Raw genomic sequence first — 16978 nt, 5'->3', positions numbered from 1 at the left:
TAGGTACGTGCCAATAATTTTCAATTTCTGGACACATTATTGATTTTACATCTAATTGTTGCCATCTCTTTTCGATTTTATTTTTATGCAGGTCGTTAAAATGCCAATTATACAATCGATCGAATTTGTACCAGAGGTGAAATGTGTGCCAAATCTAAATTATAAAACTCAGGGACTACTTACAATGGAGGTCTTTTACGTGTAAAACTCAGATTCCCGTGGGACGAATTTTATTTAGCTTATAACAACAAATTAAAATGCCGGTATTTCTTGATTTTTCATAATGCAGTAATTTGGGCAAATTTTATACGATTTTCCAGCCAAAACCGAATTCAAATTTCAAAATCCCAAACTTTTTGAATTTTAGCGCCAATTAAAAAAAGTAGAAAACATGTTTCTTGAAAAAGACTTACTTCAGATTTAAAACTCGTCTTGCTATATGTTTTTTGAAAATTTTAAAGTTCTTAGATAGAAATTTTTAATTTTTATGGATTTCAAAAATTTACAAATAAGCCAGAAATTCAAATTTGCGACAATTAGATTTTTAATTACTCAAGTAACGTGTTTTCGAATTTTTTAAATGGTAAAATTTGTAATCGTTAAAATTCAAAAACCCAGTTATGGTTGGAAAATTGATTAAACTTCGCGCCACGCGCCCAAATTAGCGTATTATGAAAAACCAGTAAATACTGGCATGCTTATTTTTTGTGGCGAATAAAATAAAATTAGAGATCTGAGTTTTACACGTAAAAAACCTACATTGTTACATTCTAAATTTCGATCACATGGGAAACCCTTCCATCCACCAGCAAACACCTAGTGGTTCCCTTTCCTTTGGTGAAAGTAGGAGAAAGCTTGCACCCAAAAATGGCAGCGGCGGCGGTGAAACGAGGAAAGACAAGTTATCCGAAGAAGAGAAAGCACGTTAGGATTCTTTCCTTTTAAAAGCTACAGCGGGCGAAGTGGTGGACGCGGAGATGGATTTAGTAGAATTTTATGCAGGGGAGATTTACCAGCGGAATTGGCCTTTGAGACGACCGTCCATTTTCTCTACTTTGCTTCATTTTATGTTATCCCGTCTTAAAATACCCGCACTTTACATTTAGTTCTGGTCCACTTAACTTTACTAGTTCACTACTGCCAGCAAGCAATATTATCATCTCGACTTTTTCTAGGTCTGTTTCTTCCTTAAAGAGAATGCTACAAAATTTCTAGTAATTCGTTTCGTTTAGTTTAACTAAACGAAATAATTTTCCTGCCGATGAATAAAGTATGTAGCTTGTGGAACCTACAGGATGCGCTACTAACACGTGAACGCGGTCACTCTTGAATTGCTCCAAAACGGGTTGGAGTTTCGGTTCCAAATTTTGAGCATAGCGACATGTGATTGTTGACAAGGGCTGAGCAAAAAATTAGCTCTCTAGATTCAAAAATGACCCTACCATTGCCCTTAGAGTAAGAGGGTACCATAAAAACACTTTCCAAGCTTAATATTTCGTACACAGACATAATTAACCACTTTAAAACTCAAGGACAACAAGTTTTGAAAGAAAGGATACACAAGGTACTTAAAAAGAAGGTCAATAACGACAAGCTCGTACGACAGGACAACCATCATGCCTCAAATACGAGTCCGAAAAGTGCTAATTCGGCCCGTGCTTAAGAAAATTGACCTATTGACCTCTGAGGACAACCCACCACCCCAGAGAGCAGTGGCACGTCTAACCAAAGTGTCAGAGACTAGTGTGCGACGAGCAATTAAAATTTTGGGGAAGCAAAAAAGAAGAAAAATGCAAGTCAATCAGCTTACTGAGAAGCATAAAAAAAATCGTCGTCTGACCTGCAAAATAATTTATGTGAATTACCTGACAAAAGATAAAAGTGACTGTTTAGTGTCGTTGGATGAAGAATTATTTTCTTTACAAGATACCAACGGTCAGAGACAAATTTACTATACAACCAAAGGAGAAATTAATTCCAGAAGATTGGCCATCCCGCACACGGAAAACTTTTGCAACAAGTTCATGGTGGTTGGTGCATTATCTGGTCGTGGTCTCCTCCCACTTATCAAAGTTCCACAAAAAGTGAAGGTAACTGCGAAGTACTTCATTGACTTTGTTTTAAAACCGCTTTTGGAGATTCATCTTCCAAAACTATATGGCTAGGACACAAATAAAGTGATAGTTCATCACGACGCAGCGTCATCGCACACCGCCCTTTTGACCCAGGATTACGCCAAGGACTTAAAAGCTAGACTCGGGATAACAATCATCCAAAATAGTGAAATACCTGTTAATTCACCCTATGTAAGTCCCATGGATTTTTTCGGCTTTGGATATCTGAAATAAAATCTTTTCTTCGCCACCCAAAATCTTTTGACGGAGTTTGGAAAGTTTTGAGAGACTAGTAGTCTAAAGTTGACCTCACCATGGTCAAATCAGTGTACAAAAGTTGGAATCGCCGATGTCGACTTGTAGTTCGAGAAAAGGGCTCTCACATAGAACATGTTCGGGACCTCCACTCCAAGCCGTTCAACCAGTAATTTAAGGTCATAAACGTTCACGTGTTAGTGGCGGAGCCTCCGTATACAAAAAACATCTTTTGGACCTGGTCGAAAGCTTCTACCTGGATTCTCCCCTATCTACACAATTATTAATTTTAACAAAGCTTTGTTCAAAAATTTATTTTCGTCTTACAAATTGCACAAAAATTTTAAAATTCATTACAACGCATTTGTGTTGAAATTGTGCAGTTTCAAAATCTGTTATCAACCTTTAATTTTGGTTGTCATTATTCCGTATCAGCTTACACTTGACTGTGAAGGATTACGAGTATGAGACACTGGCACGTTCGGAGTAGTCTTAAAAAAGCCGGGTATGTATCCCGATTTACTGTTACACAATTTCTTTACCTGTCATCTGTCATCTCATTTAAGATAAATACCCGTCCAGAAAAAGTTTGAGTTTGACAGGGAGCATCCATAAATATGTAATAAAATTTGGGGGGAGGTCCCATCTTAATACTTGATAGATGAGTAACCCCAGCAGTATTTCGGTCAAAATTCCCTACAAATTGATCACATAATTTATGTACAGGTCCACATTGAGTGATGCTCAAAGAGAGTAGAAAGTGTGGATTGTCATTCTGTAGTACACAATATTATCAAAAAAAGCGAAATTGTCCAGCCCGCATTTTATAACCGTCATGAACTGCAAAGTTGTGGAACAATCTGTTAAAAAAATCCTGGACTGAATACACACACTGACTTTTAGCGAACTTTTCTTTTCCGCCGTTTTAGTTTTTAGTCGGTTTCCGTAACATTTTCTTCTCTCTCAGTTCGCACGTCGTGGTTTTAACAGGATTTCAAAGAAAAGGGTTACAAATTGAGGGAAGAGAAAGTAGAGAGAGCATATATATAATTTAGCGGTAATGGAAAAAAAGTTGGTCTTGGAGTACAAGTTCATTGGCGAAAGTAGTGAAACTGAACAAATGTGTGATGGACGACATAAGGCACTAATTACGCACAATATTGGATACTGTGGGAGAAAAGATATATGAATGGGACAGGTAATTAGTTTAATGGTGGAACACCTGGCGCAAATTCAGGAGGCAATTTAGTTTTAATACTGCTCGATGGCACAATATTTTTGCAAGTGTCCGTCATTCTAATTGGGAGGCAAAATCGCCAATTCCTACAATAATATATGTAGATATGTAAACAATGTGGTAAATTTCCAGGGAATTTTTATCGGAATTTTACCACTTAATAATCGATATAAAAAATCTTAAAAGGTAGCTGATATCCCTCAATTCACTGATGATGTTAATAAATATTGGATTTAAAAACATATATTTCGAATAATTTAGCAAATTTCAATATCCTAAATTTAAAAAAAAAACATGCAGTGAAAGTAGTACTAATTTCAGGAGTAAAACCAAGAAAATAAGTTGATATGTTTCAAATGAATAGAAAACTTACAAATTTGGAAATCGTCAAATTTTGTAAACTAGTAAACTTTCCGAGTTTCTCGCCGCCCAACATTTTGGCCTAACGAAAGGTTAAATTATCCTCCTGTTACGTAGCTCCAGGGGCCATGCAAATATCAAGTTAGCAGAAATCAGGAGAGAAAAATACGACGGATACAAGTCATCCATATATTCCATTTTATATTTAACACCCGAAAATAGTGGGAAATTAGTGTCGACTAACTTACTAATATTGATGACGTTCTCCTTGAACAGCACCCTATTGCCCCGAAGAGTATTCTTTTTTATCTCAATTTTTCAACTCTCCGACCCAACTCTTACGAAAGGAAACCAAAAACAGAGTTAACTTTTCCTGAAAAGTTTCCCATCTGTAAACTAAACTTGCAGGACATGAGTTTAAATACCGACAAGTGTGACGCAACCCCCCACGCGGCCAGCTTTCTTTGTATTCACGGCATCAGTGTTCCCACTTCTGCATGAAATGGGTGAAAGTCCTGTTTTATTAAAAATAAAAAAAGTTTGGTTTTCAAATTAGAATGTCATAATATAAAATTTTACTTGCCAATTCTAAATTAACCCGTAATATCATAATTCATAATTTTGAAAAAATACTACCAAATTCAGTCCTACCCTATTAACATTTAGAAAGTGAAAATTTTACATAGGATGACAATTGTTTTTCGTTGTTATCAAAGTCCTGCACAAGATTATTTTCTACGAATCTATTAAATTTTCAGGATAAATTAATTATTGCGAAATATTTATCTTTGACGTTGCCGACTAACAATTTGCAATTGCTTATATGCAAGTTATGAATTTTTGCAATTTTCACACCCAGTTTATTTTTACGACACTTGATTCATTTTGAACAGAAAATGTTTGCGAAACACTTTTTTTAAAAAAATACTACCAAAATTCAGTCCTACCCAATTAACTTTTAGGAAACGAAAGTTTTACATATGATACAAATTGTTTTTCACTGCAAGATTGCTATCAAAGTCCTCAAAGAAATTCTGTTTGTGCGATCTACCCAAATTTTTATAATAAATACATTACTCATAAATATTTATTTTTTGCGTTTCTGAATCGCAATTTGTTGTTGCCTGTATGCAAGTTTTGAATTTGTCTAATTTTTACAATTTTACATACTTTTTTGCACACTTAATTCATTTTTAACACAAAATGTTTGCGAAACACTGCACCTTCTCCATTACGTTGCTTAACTTAACTTTACTTGAATTTGAACTGTGTTGATACTTGAGAGATTTCGAGTTCCAATTTGAACCTCTCGCACCTCATTAAAAGCCCGTTAACAGAAAACAAGTCACTTTTTCTGGAAAGAAATCTCATTAAGCAAAGCCGGCTGCCTCCCCTCCTTTCACGGCTCCAGAGAACTACGGATAGTAGTCACACTGACATCAACTATGTGTTTTACTCACTAATACGATGGCATGAATGAGTTAGCAAAGTCTGGGTTAGTCAAGATGATGAATAAATTGGAAAAACCGTTTGGCTTAGCCGGAATGGGGCAAAATTTCGGGGAAGTCTACGTTTTAATCCGAATTCCTTAATTAGGTGGATAAGAATCATTTCAGAGCATCTAAAATTACAAAAATGTGAGCTAAAAAGTTTATTACGTAGTGATGGTTGCAAAATTTTATATTTACAATGGGATGGTGTGAAGTATGTAGAACACTTCGATTTTGTTGAAATTTTGGAATTATGAAATTGAAGTCAATACAACCAACGTTTCTTGACGCAGTTTGTGAGGTGGTTGGAATTTGTCAAAATATTTGAGGTCAAAGTTGAAAAATTGCGATTTTTATGAATGAAAGTGGAGTTTGCTTCATCCGCTTGATAAAAATCACAATTTTTCAAATTTGACCTCACATATTTTGACAAACTCTAACCATCACACAAACTGCGTTAAGAAACTTATATTGACTTGAATTTCATAATTCCAAAAATTTCAACAAAATCGGAGTGTTACACTTCACACCATCTCATTGTTAGTATAAATCCCATTATATTACCGCACAAATTGATTTCTAGCATTCTTTATACCCAAATAATACAGCACATCGCCTTGAACGAATACAATTTTTAAATTCAAAATAAGAACTCAATATAATTCAACGTTTCCATCCAGACCACATTAGGTCGAAATACTGGAGATTGTTCACTTTTGGACAATCTCATTTACAAACAACACTTCTTTTTTTCATACATATTTTATGAACCTTTGGTTATCCCAAATCTTTCAGTTAGAACTAAACATTGTCAATTGAAATATTAAATTTTGGCGTTGACTTGATACAAATAAATATTTATATCCGTAAAAATTTGAAAAAATTGTAAAAACCGAAACCAACGCTAGAATCTTAATCCAGATATTTAAACGCTATTTCAAAAACTCAAAATTCTATCCCAATCAAATATTTATTCATGCACCAAAATTTATATTTCTACTCCATTCACCATGAACGAATTTAAATCTATTCTGGTCTCCTCTTCATTATTTTCGTAAAATTTTTAAATTTGGATACTTAATAATAAGTCAGCAACATTGTTTTCAGATCACGATTGATTGATCAAATTTACAGCTCCACACGTTCTTCTGACATGCCCACCTAAAACCAAAACTGTAGACTTGCTTCCTGAAATTTTCTCAAGTTTTCCTCCCGCAAGTTCAAGTTCTTTCTTATCCATCTCTCTTATTTTTTTCTCGTCCTTGTGACGGAGACAGTTGTTTTTGTCACATGTTTTTCTCTCGTCGCAGCTATTTTGTCTTTGTCGTAGAAGAAGATATTTACTTATTCTGCTCCCCACACTTTCCTTCCTCTCACCAAACAGTGCAAACAGGACGACCCGGCCAAAGTCTTAAACTCTTAATGATAAGAAGAACAACCAGGAGGAGAAAAGCAATGTTTGTTTGTACATTGTGTCCTCTTTTCAGCAATAATTCCTACCCAAACAACACAAGTGCAGTTGTGGAAGCCAAAGCCTGATTAAGCCTGTTTAAACATTAAAGAAAGGAAAACAAAAGGGTTGGATTGGGTAGAGGATTCATTATTTTGGAGCACACAAAGTAACGACCAAGTCAAAACGGTAAGAAAACGAAAGGAGTTGTACGGGGCGTATTCAAGTCAAAGTTTTGGGACAGATTTGGAAAAATTGGCTAAAAATTTGAGCTCTGATTTAGTCCGAGACAAATTTTAAGCAGGTAAAAATTCGTAATGTTTCTGGAAAGAAGTGAATAAAAGTTGGTAATCTGGATTTCCTAGGGTTTCATTCATGATTGAATAATTTGAGGTGAGTGCCTCCACGTCCACCTCCACCAGAGTAAAGTGCAGCCTGAGTCAATAATAAACAATGGTAAAGTGTGTAATTTGTGGGGCATGAGAGTATCAGTAAAAGTATGTTTAGATTATGAAATGGGTCTTAAAAGTGTGTGTACATTGTTCTTTACGGTGGAGGTGGAGAATGTACTTTAACATGCAGATTAGTGGGAGAACCAATTCATTCGATTGAGCAAATATTAAAGTCATATTTATGCAACTGAAGGTAAAAACGCTACAAGTGTCGACAAGCTCGAACTAAAATAGTAATCATTATTTGTTCGCAATTTATTTTTGTTGTAAAATTAGACGTTTGCAAAAATCCACACAATTCGATGACAAAAATTTCCATCCAGACCACATTAGGTCGAAATACTGGAGATTCTTCACTTGTTTGACAAATCTCATTTACAACACTTCTTTTTTCATACATATTTCATGAATCGTTATCTCTGAAATCTATAATTTCGGACGATATACATTACCAATTGAAATGTTAAATTTCGGCGTTTAACTTAATCCAAATAAATATTATGTCCGTAAAAATTTGTAAAACCTGTAAAACCCGAAATCAACACCACAATCTTAATCGAGGTATTTCAAAAAGCTAAAAATTTTATCTCTACTAAATATTCATTCATCTATCAAAATTTATATTTCTCCTTCATTCACTGCTCACTTCAATTCATATGAACGAATTTAAATCTCCTCTGGTCTCCTTCTCTTCATTATTCCTTGTTCAACTATTTATTTGATATTATCATCACAAAGACCAAAATCTAAATCGTATCCCGCCTCAAAAAGGGAACCAAGCAAATCCAATCCAATCCCGGATTATATAAGACACACGATCGAGCCTGTAACCCCCGGAGGATTCAATTCAGCATATTATTGAAGCACACACATACATCACCCGAAATATGAGTCACACATTCACACGGTTCGAAAAACAGACACGAAATTTGGAATTCTAGACGAGACCGAGATACATGATGAATTCCATTATTCTCTGAATTTAACCCTTTGTTTCTTCCCTACTACTACCCGGGTGACATATACTACTACCCGGGTAGTAGCCAAATTATGTATATCTCACCCTCCAGAGAATATTCAACCCAACATTTCATCTCTCTCCGCAATTAGTTTGCCGAGGTGGTTCGTGGGATGGAATATTATTATTTGGATTGGAAATTCCGATCCGATCGCAAATTCCTCATTTCCAGACCGAGTGAGTGAGAGAGTGTTCTTAATTGCTCCCACTAAATTATTTACTTATTAATTACTTGTGACCGGGTTTTAAGGGAGGAATGGTATTCGGAGTGAATATGGATGCCCGGGTATCCTATAATTATGATACTTTCTCCGTCTTCTTACTCGGCCAAATGGACTCGAGGAGGAGAAGTCATTATTTAATTAATTGTTTTCCTTGTTACGAAAATGGGACAAATTATTGCAGAGTTTGGAAAATTAATTGTCCAGACAAGTTGGTTCGGAGTAGATGTTTGACGGCAATTAGGGGAAAATGGACTTAATGAGGGAGGTGGATTAGGAGAGAGAGAGAAATTAATATTCTGGTGGAAACAGTTCTATTTAAGTACAATTGTGCCGTGACTTTTAACCGAAAACTTTAAAATGTCAAGGTGTATTGGGAATATGGGATGAATAATTGAAAATTACACCTGAAAAATGAAATGAAAATAAAAATGAAAAACATTCACGTCGAAAATGAAAATTTGTAAAAATGAGTAATGTCACAACATTATTCACAGATGCGTAAATAGTCGTAAATAAAGATTTTCTCACCCTCGAAAAATTGATACCATCCTGCCTCACTTGATCTCTCAACTGATTTCGGAAACTTTGCAACTTTCCCGAATTTCCAGAATTACAATCTCTCCCATGAGTCTGCAACTCAAACTGGTTTCTCGTCACTAAATTAGCCCCACTTCCGGTTGACCCCACACCACCCACTTGGGGACGACCACTAAGGACAGACTCGTAGAAGGGCTCGGGGTCAATGACCCCTCTGCACTCACCACCACACTGACCTCCACCTCCCTCACAGTAGCACCGCGTCAGGTCAAATTCTGCACACTCGGAGTAATCAGCATCACCATTTTCACCTGGCAGGAAGGCATCCTCCAAGTGATACTTGACCCCGAGATGACCCTGTTGACCTTGACTTGCACTTCCGAAATGGTGGTAACCGTTATTGTTGTTGTTATTATTGTAAAAAAGGACATGACTGTTGTTTGATGGGATGACTTTTAGCTCGATCTCTTCACGTGGTGGGAGACCTTGACCTTTGACCCGTTTGGACGAGGGGGTCACGGCGGCGGATGAATGGAGGAGACGGATGGCTTGGAGAAGAGCGAGGCGCTCGTGGATATCTGTGACCCCGATGGCGGCGAGGTCACTTTCTCCGATGTGACGACAACGAGCAAGATCGTCATATCCGGCGGAGAGGAAGGCGTCCAAGTGGTGGGCAAGGTCAAGCCGGGTCAACCATGAGTAGACGTCCCCACCACCACCACCCCCGCGGGCTTGATGCATTGTTACGATGTGTGAGTGGGGGTTATTTGTGGGGTGAGAAGAAGGGGCATTGTTTTGACGGCAATTCTCGAAAAATCACTATAATTCAAGTTTTATATCGTAAATATGGGACTAATTATGTATCAAAACGTATCAGTTTGAGGTGCAGTTCAGTCAGCAAAGGTGTCTCATAATGAGACTCTCATTTGGAGAAATGAGTCAAGAAGTGGCGTAACTTACATAACGAATTTTGATTATTTCTCCCTAAATTCCTATACTTTCTCCTTGATTGAGGTGAATTTGCGAATTTTCAGTTAAATATGAAAGAGAAAGCGAATTACGAATTCAAGCTTTAATCACACTCCTTTCTTCCATAATATATTAGATTTATTTTTACTCCAAAAACGCATTTTTTTAGGGTTTGAGTTGTGTTTGACGTTGAGGAAGGTCAAATTTTCGTCAATTTCATTGTACGATATTTACCTAATTTAAATAAAAGTTCATTTGTTCGCAGATATGTAAATACGTATCTCTAAAGTTTAAAGTATTGCATGGTATGCATTTTTACGAACGTTCCCCAAACAGGGGCCAGCAATACAGAAGATCAGTTATGTACACGGATCACTATCCTCAATATAAAGATTAAAGTTGTAATTTAATCATTATTACCAATTACGAACACTTATTACTTTAACACGGTTCTTATTTTAACTGTTTACATAAATAACCTTATTAGTAATCTTAATTGAGTGATATAAGTCTTTAACTTTTTGGCTTTTGTCCTAACTTTACAAATTTTCAACTTTCACTAAACTGCAAAAAATTGTAAATTTACTCCAGTCACGACATTACATTATTTTTGTCGTATCAGGTAAAATTCCACGTATTCTCATTTCACAACCTCACAATTTTTCCTACACAACGAACCCTCCAAGGTCTTCATTTAAGTAGAGATTATTTCACAGCAGGGCCGCAGTCCTCACTCGGCGAGCACTGGCACGGGACTGAATTCTCGTCTTGTTGAACATCCACTTTTTGGGGTAGGCTGACAGGGACGAAAAATGGGAGCCTTGCCGTTTGTGAACTCAAGTTATACAATTCTCTCCGACTGACTAAGCTACTACCCGGGTATTCTCCTCACCCGCATACTCATTCATCCATATTATAAACGTTCCTCTTAATATTTTTGGTAATAAAATGCTCTCCAGTTTTACATATTTTTATCCAGTTGTAATACTTTCTCGTCTTTATTCCACGTGACTGAAAATATTGATCGAAATGAAATGCTCGTACAAAATTTGCTGGGGACAGGATTGTGTAAGGGAGCAAATAATTTGGCATGCTCAATTTGAATAATCATGCAATTTTTGCAGAAGGGACCGAGCAGAAAGCGAGTGATTGATTTCACTGGGGTTCAAGGAGTCAAGCAAGCCTATCCTAATTTATGCCATGTGGGGTAAAATATTTACCCCAAAAATCCTCCGAAAATTGATCAAATGTACGCTTCCTAATGAAAATAAGTATTTAATCAATTGATTGTTCATAGAAAAATTGTCTTATGAAATGTGTATGTCGATAAGATGCTACCAAAATTATCGTGAAAATGAAAACTAATTATTAAATTTGGACCGATAATAATAAACAAGTTTTATCGTGAACATTGAATAAACCAAACTAGTTTATTTAAAGTTTGCAAGCTAATTTTCCTTATAAGTATTTGTCTGCTTTTATATTTCAAAGGTAGAAATTTCCAAAATTTCCAGAATTTACAATTTTACCAAGACCTGCGTGAATTACTTCCATTTACATCATCCCAGATCTACCATATATCTTTCAATCAGAAAATTATTTATGGCATTTAAATTTGCGCCAACTTATTTTGCAAATCATAAAGCATAAGAAGTTATATAAACAAATCTAAAATAAAATCCCCCCATGACTTCAAATGAGAAGGTATGGTGGGAATGTATAGTTTTTTTAAGGGGACCACCGGATGATGAACGTTTTACTACCTTCCGGTGTCATTCACTATCATATTTACCTGGTAGTCAGTATCAGGTATTATTGTCATACAACATGCATGAAAACTGCTAGAAGATACATAGATAACTATTTATTTAGGCAAAATTTATGCCTGTATATGTAAATTACGTGGAACACGTGTTTTCGAAAATTACATTTATTATTTTTGTGAACCACCAGCCTATTCCAGAATCTAAATCCCAGTTAAAGTAACGAAAAAAAATTATAAAATTACACTGGCGCATTAGTTTCACAATATTTTCGAACTACTTCTGTTTGCTAAATATAAATTGTTTGAGTTGTGGGATACAACGAAATTAAAAACATTGGTAAAATTTGTATTCTCTATCTTTATCCTGAATTTACCTCCGAAATTTCTGGAAATTTACATCCTCACAATTTACCCAATTACTTACGACGACAGAGTAATCCCTCAATTTATTTATTGATAAAATTTATACGCAAAAACGAATTGTATTAAGCTAACATAATTTACATGCAAAAACAAAAAAATAAGAAATCCAATATTTCAGCACAATATTGACTTCTCAAAAGTCAAAAGAGAAGCAAAACAATGCAACTTCTTGGGACGAAATGTGCCAAAAGTTGCGAAATTACTGCAGTCTTTCTTTCTCGAAAAACGCCACAAGTTTTGCTCTTGGTTTGCCAATAATAATAATAACCGAGTGGCAGATGACATGACCAGGGTGACATCTTCATCAACTTCGCTTCTTCTGTCTCCCTCTAAACTTTACTAACAATGTGAAACACAAATAAGCTAAACTATGAGGGGAAGAGATCAATAAAAGGCTTCAAGCAATTTTTCCAGTGCTCCAGAAATCCCACGGTTTGCAGAAAAAGCTTTTATGTCAAATTTAGTGAGTCAGCTTTTTTGGGGGTTTTTTGATGCGGTGTGGATGACACACGGTCCCAAGTGCTGTCACTTTCTGCAAAATTACGAAACAACCGAAGTCATCAAATCTATCGCAAATTTACGCAGATTTCTATTTCTCTTATAAACATCGCATTTACTAGAAATTTGTGGGATTAAAAAGATTCTACAAAGATTTATTTTTTTAAACTTTTAATTAAAAAATAAATGTTTTGCATTTTTAAGATTTTAAAGATTCAGAAGTAGTATGAAAATTTCAAATTTAAAAAAATTTGAAATTTTTCTATAATTACAGGAAATTAGCTCTACGCAAAAAATCTGTTACATTTTCTAAATCTGGTTAAAATTCAAAAAGTGACAGAATTTTGAAAGATTAAAATTTTGGCTGTGAATTTGCTCAAAAATTTACCCACACGCGAAAACATGCGCATTCTAGAAAGTACAAAAATATTATTACGCTAATTTCTGATTGTGAACAATTTAAAATTTGCCCGGTAAAAATCCGACATAATAACCTTACACGTCTACTTTAGAAATTTGAATTTTGGGCGCAAAAAATATCAGCTGATTTACACTTTGCATGAAAATACCTTCCATTATTTATGAAAAAACATGATTTTTTAGCAACCCTACATTTTCTTTGTTAACTCACCAACCAAAGAAAGTCCAACTTTCTCTTTCTTCTCCGTATTATTTCTTTTTCTTCTATTTTTGTCCTTTTCTATTTATTTCGACCCCCAGTCTCAACAAGCCGAAGCAGAACGAGGGAGAAATAGATAAGAAGAAAGGCGGGGAAAGTTAAGTAAGTTAATTTGAGTGGGCTTATCTTATCAAAGGCACAAAAACCGGGCTTACTTTATACAAACAATAAACAATGGAAAGTTAGTACAAGACGGGCCAAAGTCTATTTTCCTATTTTACGACATGTTACAATAAACATAAAATTGCGTAATAAATATGAGCGAAACAATGAATAGGGAATAAAATGGGGGAAAGTCAAGTCGAAATAATTTATTAACTTGTGCAGTAGGATAAAGCAAAGATCTGAAATGGTAGAAATTTGGGAACAACTTTTTGAAAACATACATTTACCCGAGTTAAATTATCAAAAGTAATTCACCTGATGTTTGACTCGATGCTGTAAATTTCGAAAAAATTATCTTTCAACAAAGTAAAGCACTCCCTAGATCGTAATTTGAGATAAATTTGTGGACTGATTTCCTGCGTAATCTCAGTGACCTTGTAGAAACTAGTTTAGTGGTCAAGGTCGCCAGGGTCAGAGTTGATCATCAGTTCTTGCTACTATCAGAAAATATTTCAGAAAATTTATATTTTTTGTGATTTCGCATAATTCATTTTATTTGAAATCTATTTAAATGAAATGATTTTTTATGAAATTTTGGCGTTTCACCCTCTTTGACGACCCATCTATATTTCACATGGTATATGGTTGACACAAGAAGGATACGATACCTTGACCGACCCTTACCCATCCAAATTGATACACGGTGAAATATAATAACGACATTATTTAGAGTGGATTTTTCCCCTAAAACGAGTTTGTTTTCTCTCAGCAGGGTTTCCAAGCCCCTGCCGACTTTCCCCAGGAGGCGGTCGAGCCGAGACATGTAAACTATTCCACTTCCGCGCAGCCCAGAAAACTATTTGTAGCTCCACTTTCTTGTAAAAACGAGCATTTTGCAGTACTTTTTTTCTTCTGGAGAAGCATAATCTAATATGCACACAGTCCTCGTGCTTATCCGACTTATGGGGACATATCTCACCCGGAACATGCATCTTTCTTCCTCCGCGTCCTTCCCGACTAAAACGGGCAAATAAAGAAACAAATAACGCGAGGCAGTTCTACGACGACGACGAGTAACTCGTGTCCCATTCCACTTATTTTATGCCGGCTCGAATTGACAATTTGCTTAAAGAGTTGGATACATTTTTGATTTGGGTGGACAAAAAGTATGACTGTCGTTTCCCTTGAAAAATCGAAATTTGCAAGCGATTCGAAATTTGTAAGAGGAAAACGGCGCTGATTTTATATTTGGGAAAGTTGTATACGATAAGACAGATGAGATGAGAGAAAGAAGACACAATTGAGTTTTTGGGAGTGACAATTTCGAAATTTATTGCAATCATGTTAATTTTTGAAATTGAAAAAAAATTTCACAATTTTTTTTTGCAATTGAATTTTTCAAAAATGTAAAATGACAATTTCGCATGATTTTATGAATACGGAAAATTTGCCAAACTTATATCAAAGCAAATTCGAAAATTTGGAATAACACTGGAAATCTGTAGATTTAAAAAAGACCCGGTTTTGTTTCGAAATTTTTGACTAACTCATTTCGCCAAATTCTATGTTTCCTGAAATGTGTCCCTCGGTTGAACTGAAACTGTCGGTTCCTTCGAAAAATCGAAATTTGTAAGAGGAAAACGTCGCTGATTTTATATTTGGGAAAATCGTTATTAAGTTACAAACAGGTTGAGTATTTTCAAAGAAGTAATTCCGAGTTAATGTTAATAAGACAATTTTGTATGATTTTATAAATTTAAAAAAATTTTTCAGACTGATATCAAAGAAAATTCGCAAATTTGGAATAAATTTCGAACTTATTTTAATTCTGTCGATTTCAAAAGGATCCGGTTTTTCGAAATTTGTCACCAGCTTATTTCGCAAATTGCTATGCAAGAGGAAAACGTCGCGAATTTTATATTTGGGAAAATTGGATATCGAAATTGACAAACAGGTTGGGAATTTTCAAAGAATAATTGTTCTTCATAATATCGCTTAAATTCAGCCAAGATTTCAAGAAGCACTGGTTCGTACGCTTCGTAACTTTGTAAAACTGGACAGGGAGCCGGTTTGTCATTTGTTGTCTAGAAAAATGAGATGAGGTGGATGTGCAAAGTGAGAGATGGTCGGTCATGGGGAGAGCAAAAGTTTGCAAAAAAGTTAACAAGACCTGTCTTCTCTAGACCTTCGGTGGCCTGCCGGCGTCCGCCCTTTTTACGGGGGTTGTACATAAAGGATCCCAGTTCGATTTAAGGGGTCAGGCAGCGAAGATCTCCTATGTTTGCTTGACAATTTGAGGGGGATTTTGTAAGATATACTCAAAATAGTTAGTTAACTCATAATTGATACATTAACCTCTTGACGACGAAGTACACACATTTGTGTAGTATTTTATGGCAAAATACACAAACGTGTGCACTACCTAAAATACCTTGACACCAAAATTTCTTTGAAAAAGAGTATTTCTACGGTATTGTGTGGAAAATTTGATGGTAAAAAGTGGATTTTTCCGACATTTTCCTTCTTAAATTTTGGAATTTTCCCCAAAATCGACCAATGTTAAAAAGTGGATTTTTCGTGTTTTTCGTCATAAAACTCAAAAATTAGAAGCTGGTTGAAAATTTTAATTGGTTACTAGCAGATATAATTATGCAATCAACGTCGCACCGAAAGGAAATTTTATTTAAAAATCAGTAGTACGAAGGAGGGTAACAATTTATAAAGATTACAAAGGAAATTCATGTTACAAATTGTATCTTATGCAGATCGAGCTCCCTCTTAATTTTTATAGACATTTTGCAAACTGTGCAAAGTTTACTCGGATAGAACAAGTTTTGCTCTGACAATTTTGAGTGATGACAATAAGTGACAAAAAATAAATAGCGTCTTTTGTGTACTGCCCATTTCCACTTTTAAGAATTGTTCTCATTCCTTCCTCTTTGTTACTAAAAATATGCAGAGATTAAGGAATTTATGATATACTCTGGATGCTTGAAAACTAAGGAATACATAGATTTTTTTCTGTCCGAACTAAAAAAAATAAAAATTTTGTTTAAATGTATTCAACTTATTATTTTTGTAACTAAAAGTTCAAACAGATCCGTCGATGTCGTAGGTTGTAGAATTTTAAAATCTTCGTGAAAAATTCAGTTTTAAAAACTAAAATTAATTTAAAGTTTTATTTTTCAAAGTCGAAATATATCATTTCGAAAAATGGTAGGTTTCGAATTGTAAACTAACGATGTACTAAAAGATTAAATAGTAATATTTGCTATTAAAAGAGAGAAACTATGTTCTACAATTAATTTGCATAAAAATAAATCAGGTACTATGATATGCTTCGGCGTGACAAGTGATTAAATAGTAATTATTTTTGCTCTTTTGCTTGACATGATTGCTGGC

General features: G+C 35.1%; 1 protein-coding gene across 2 annotated transcripts in view; it reads right to left on the bottom strand.

Annotated features, from left to right (window-relative positions):
- The window catches only part of LOC110853228, a 142455-nt gene extending 131613 nt beyond the window's left edge, over positions 1-10842 (bottom strand). For both annotated transcript variants that reach the window (XM_035854679.1, XM_022101480.2), the window contains exon 1: positions 9129-10842. In XM_035854679.1, the coding sequence (XP_035710572.1) occupies positions 9129-9878 (750 nt within the window). In that variant the 5' untranslated portion in view covers positions 9879-10842. The remainder of the gene's footprint in view (positions 1-9128) is intronic.
- Positions 10843-16978: the final 6136 nt, after the last annotated feature.

Source organism: Folsomia candida, unplaced genomic scaffold (assembly GCF_002217175.1).
Source record: "Folsomia candida strain VU population unplaced genomic scaffold, ASM221717v1 Fcan01_Sc008, whole genome shotgun sequence".
NCBI classification, from domain to species: domain Eukaryota; kingdom Metazoa; phylum Arthropoda; class Collembola; order Entomobryomorpha; family Isotomidae; genus Folsomia; species Folsomia candida.
This window is presented reverse-complemented; position numbering and strand designations above follow the sequence as displayed.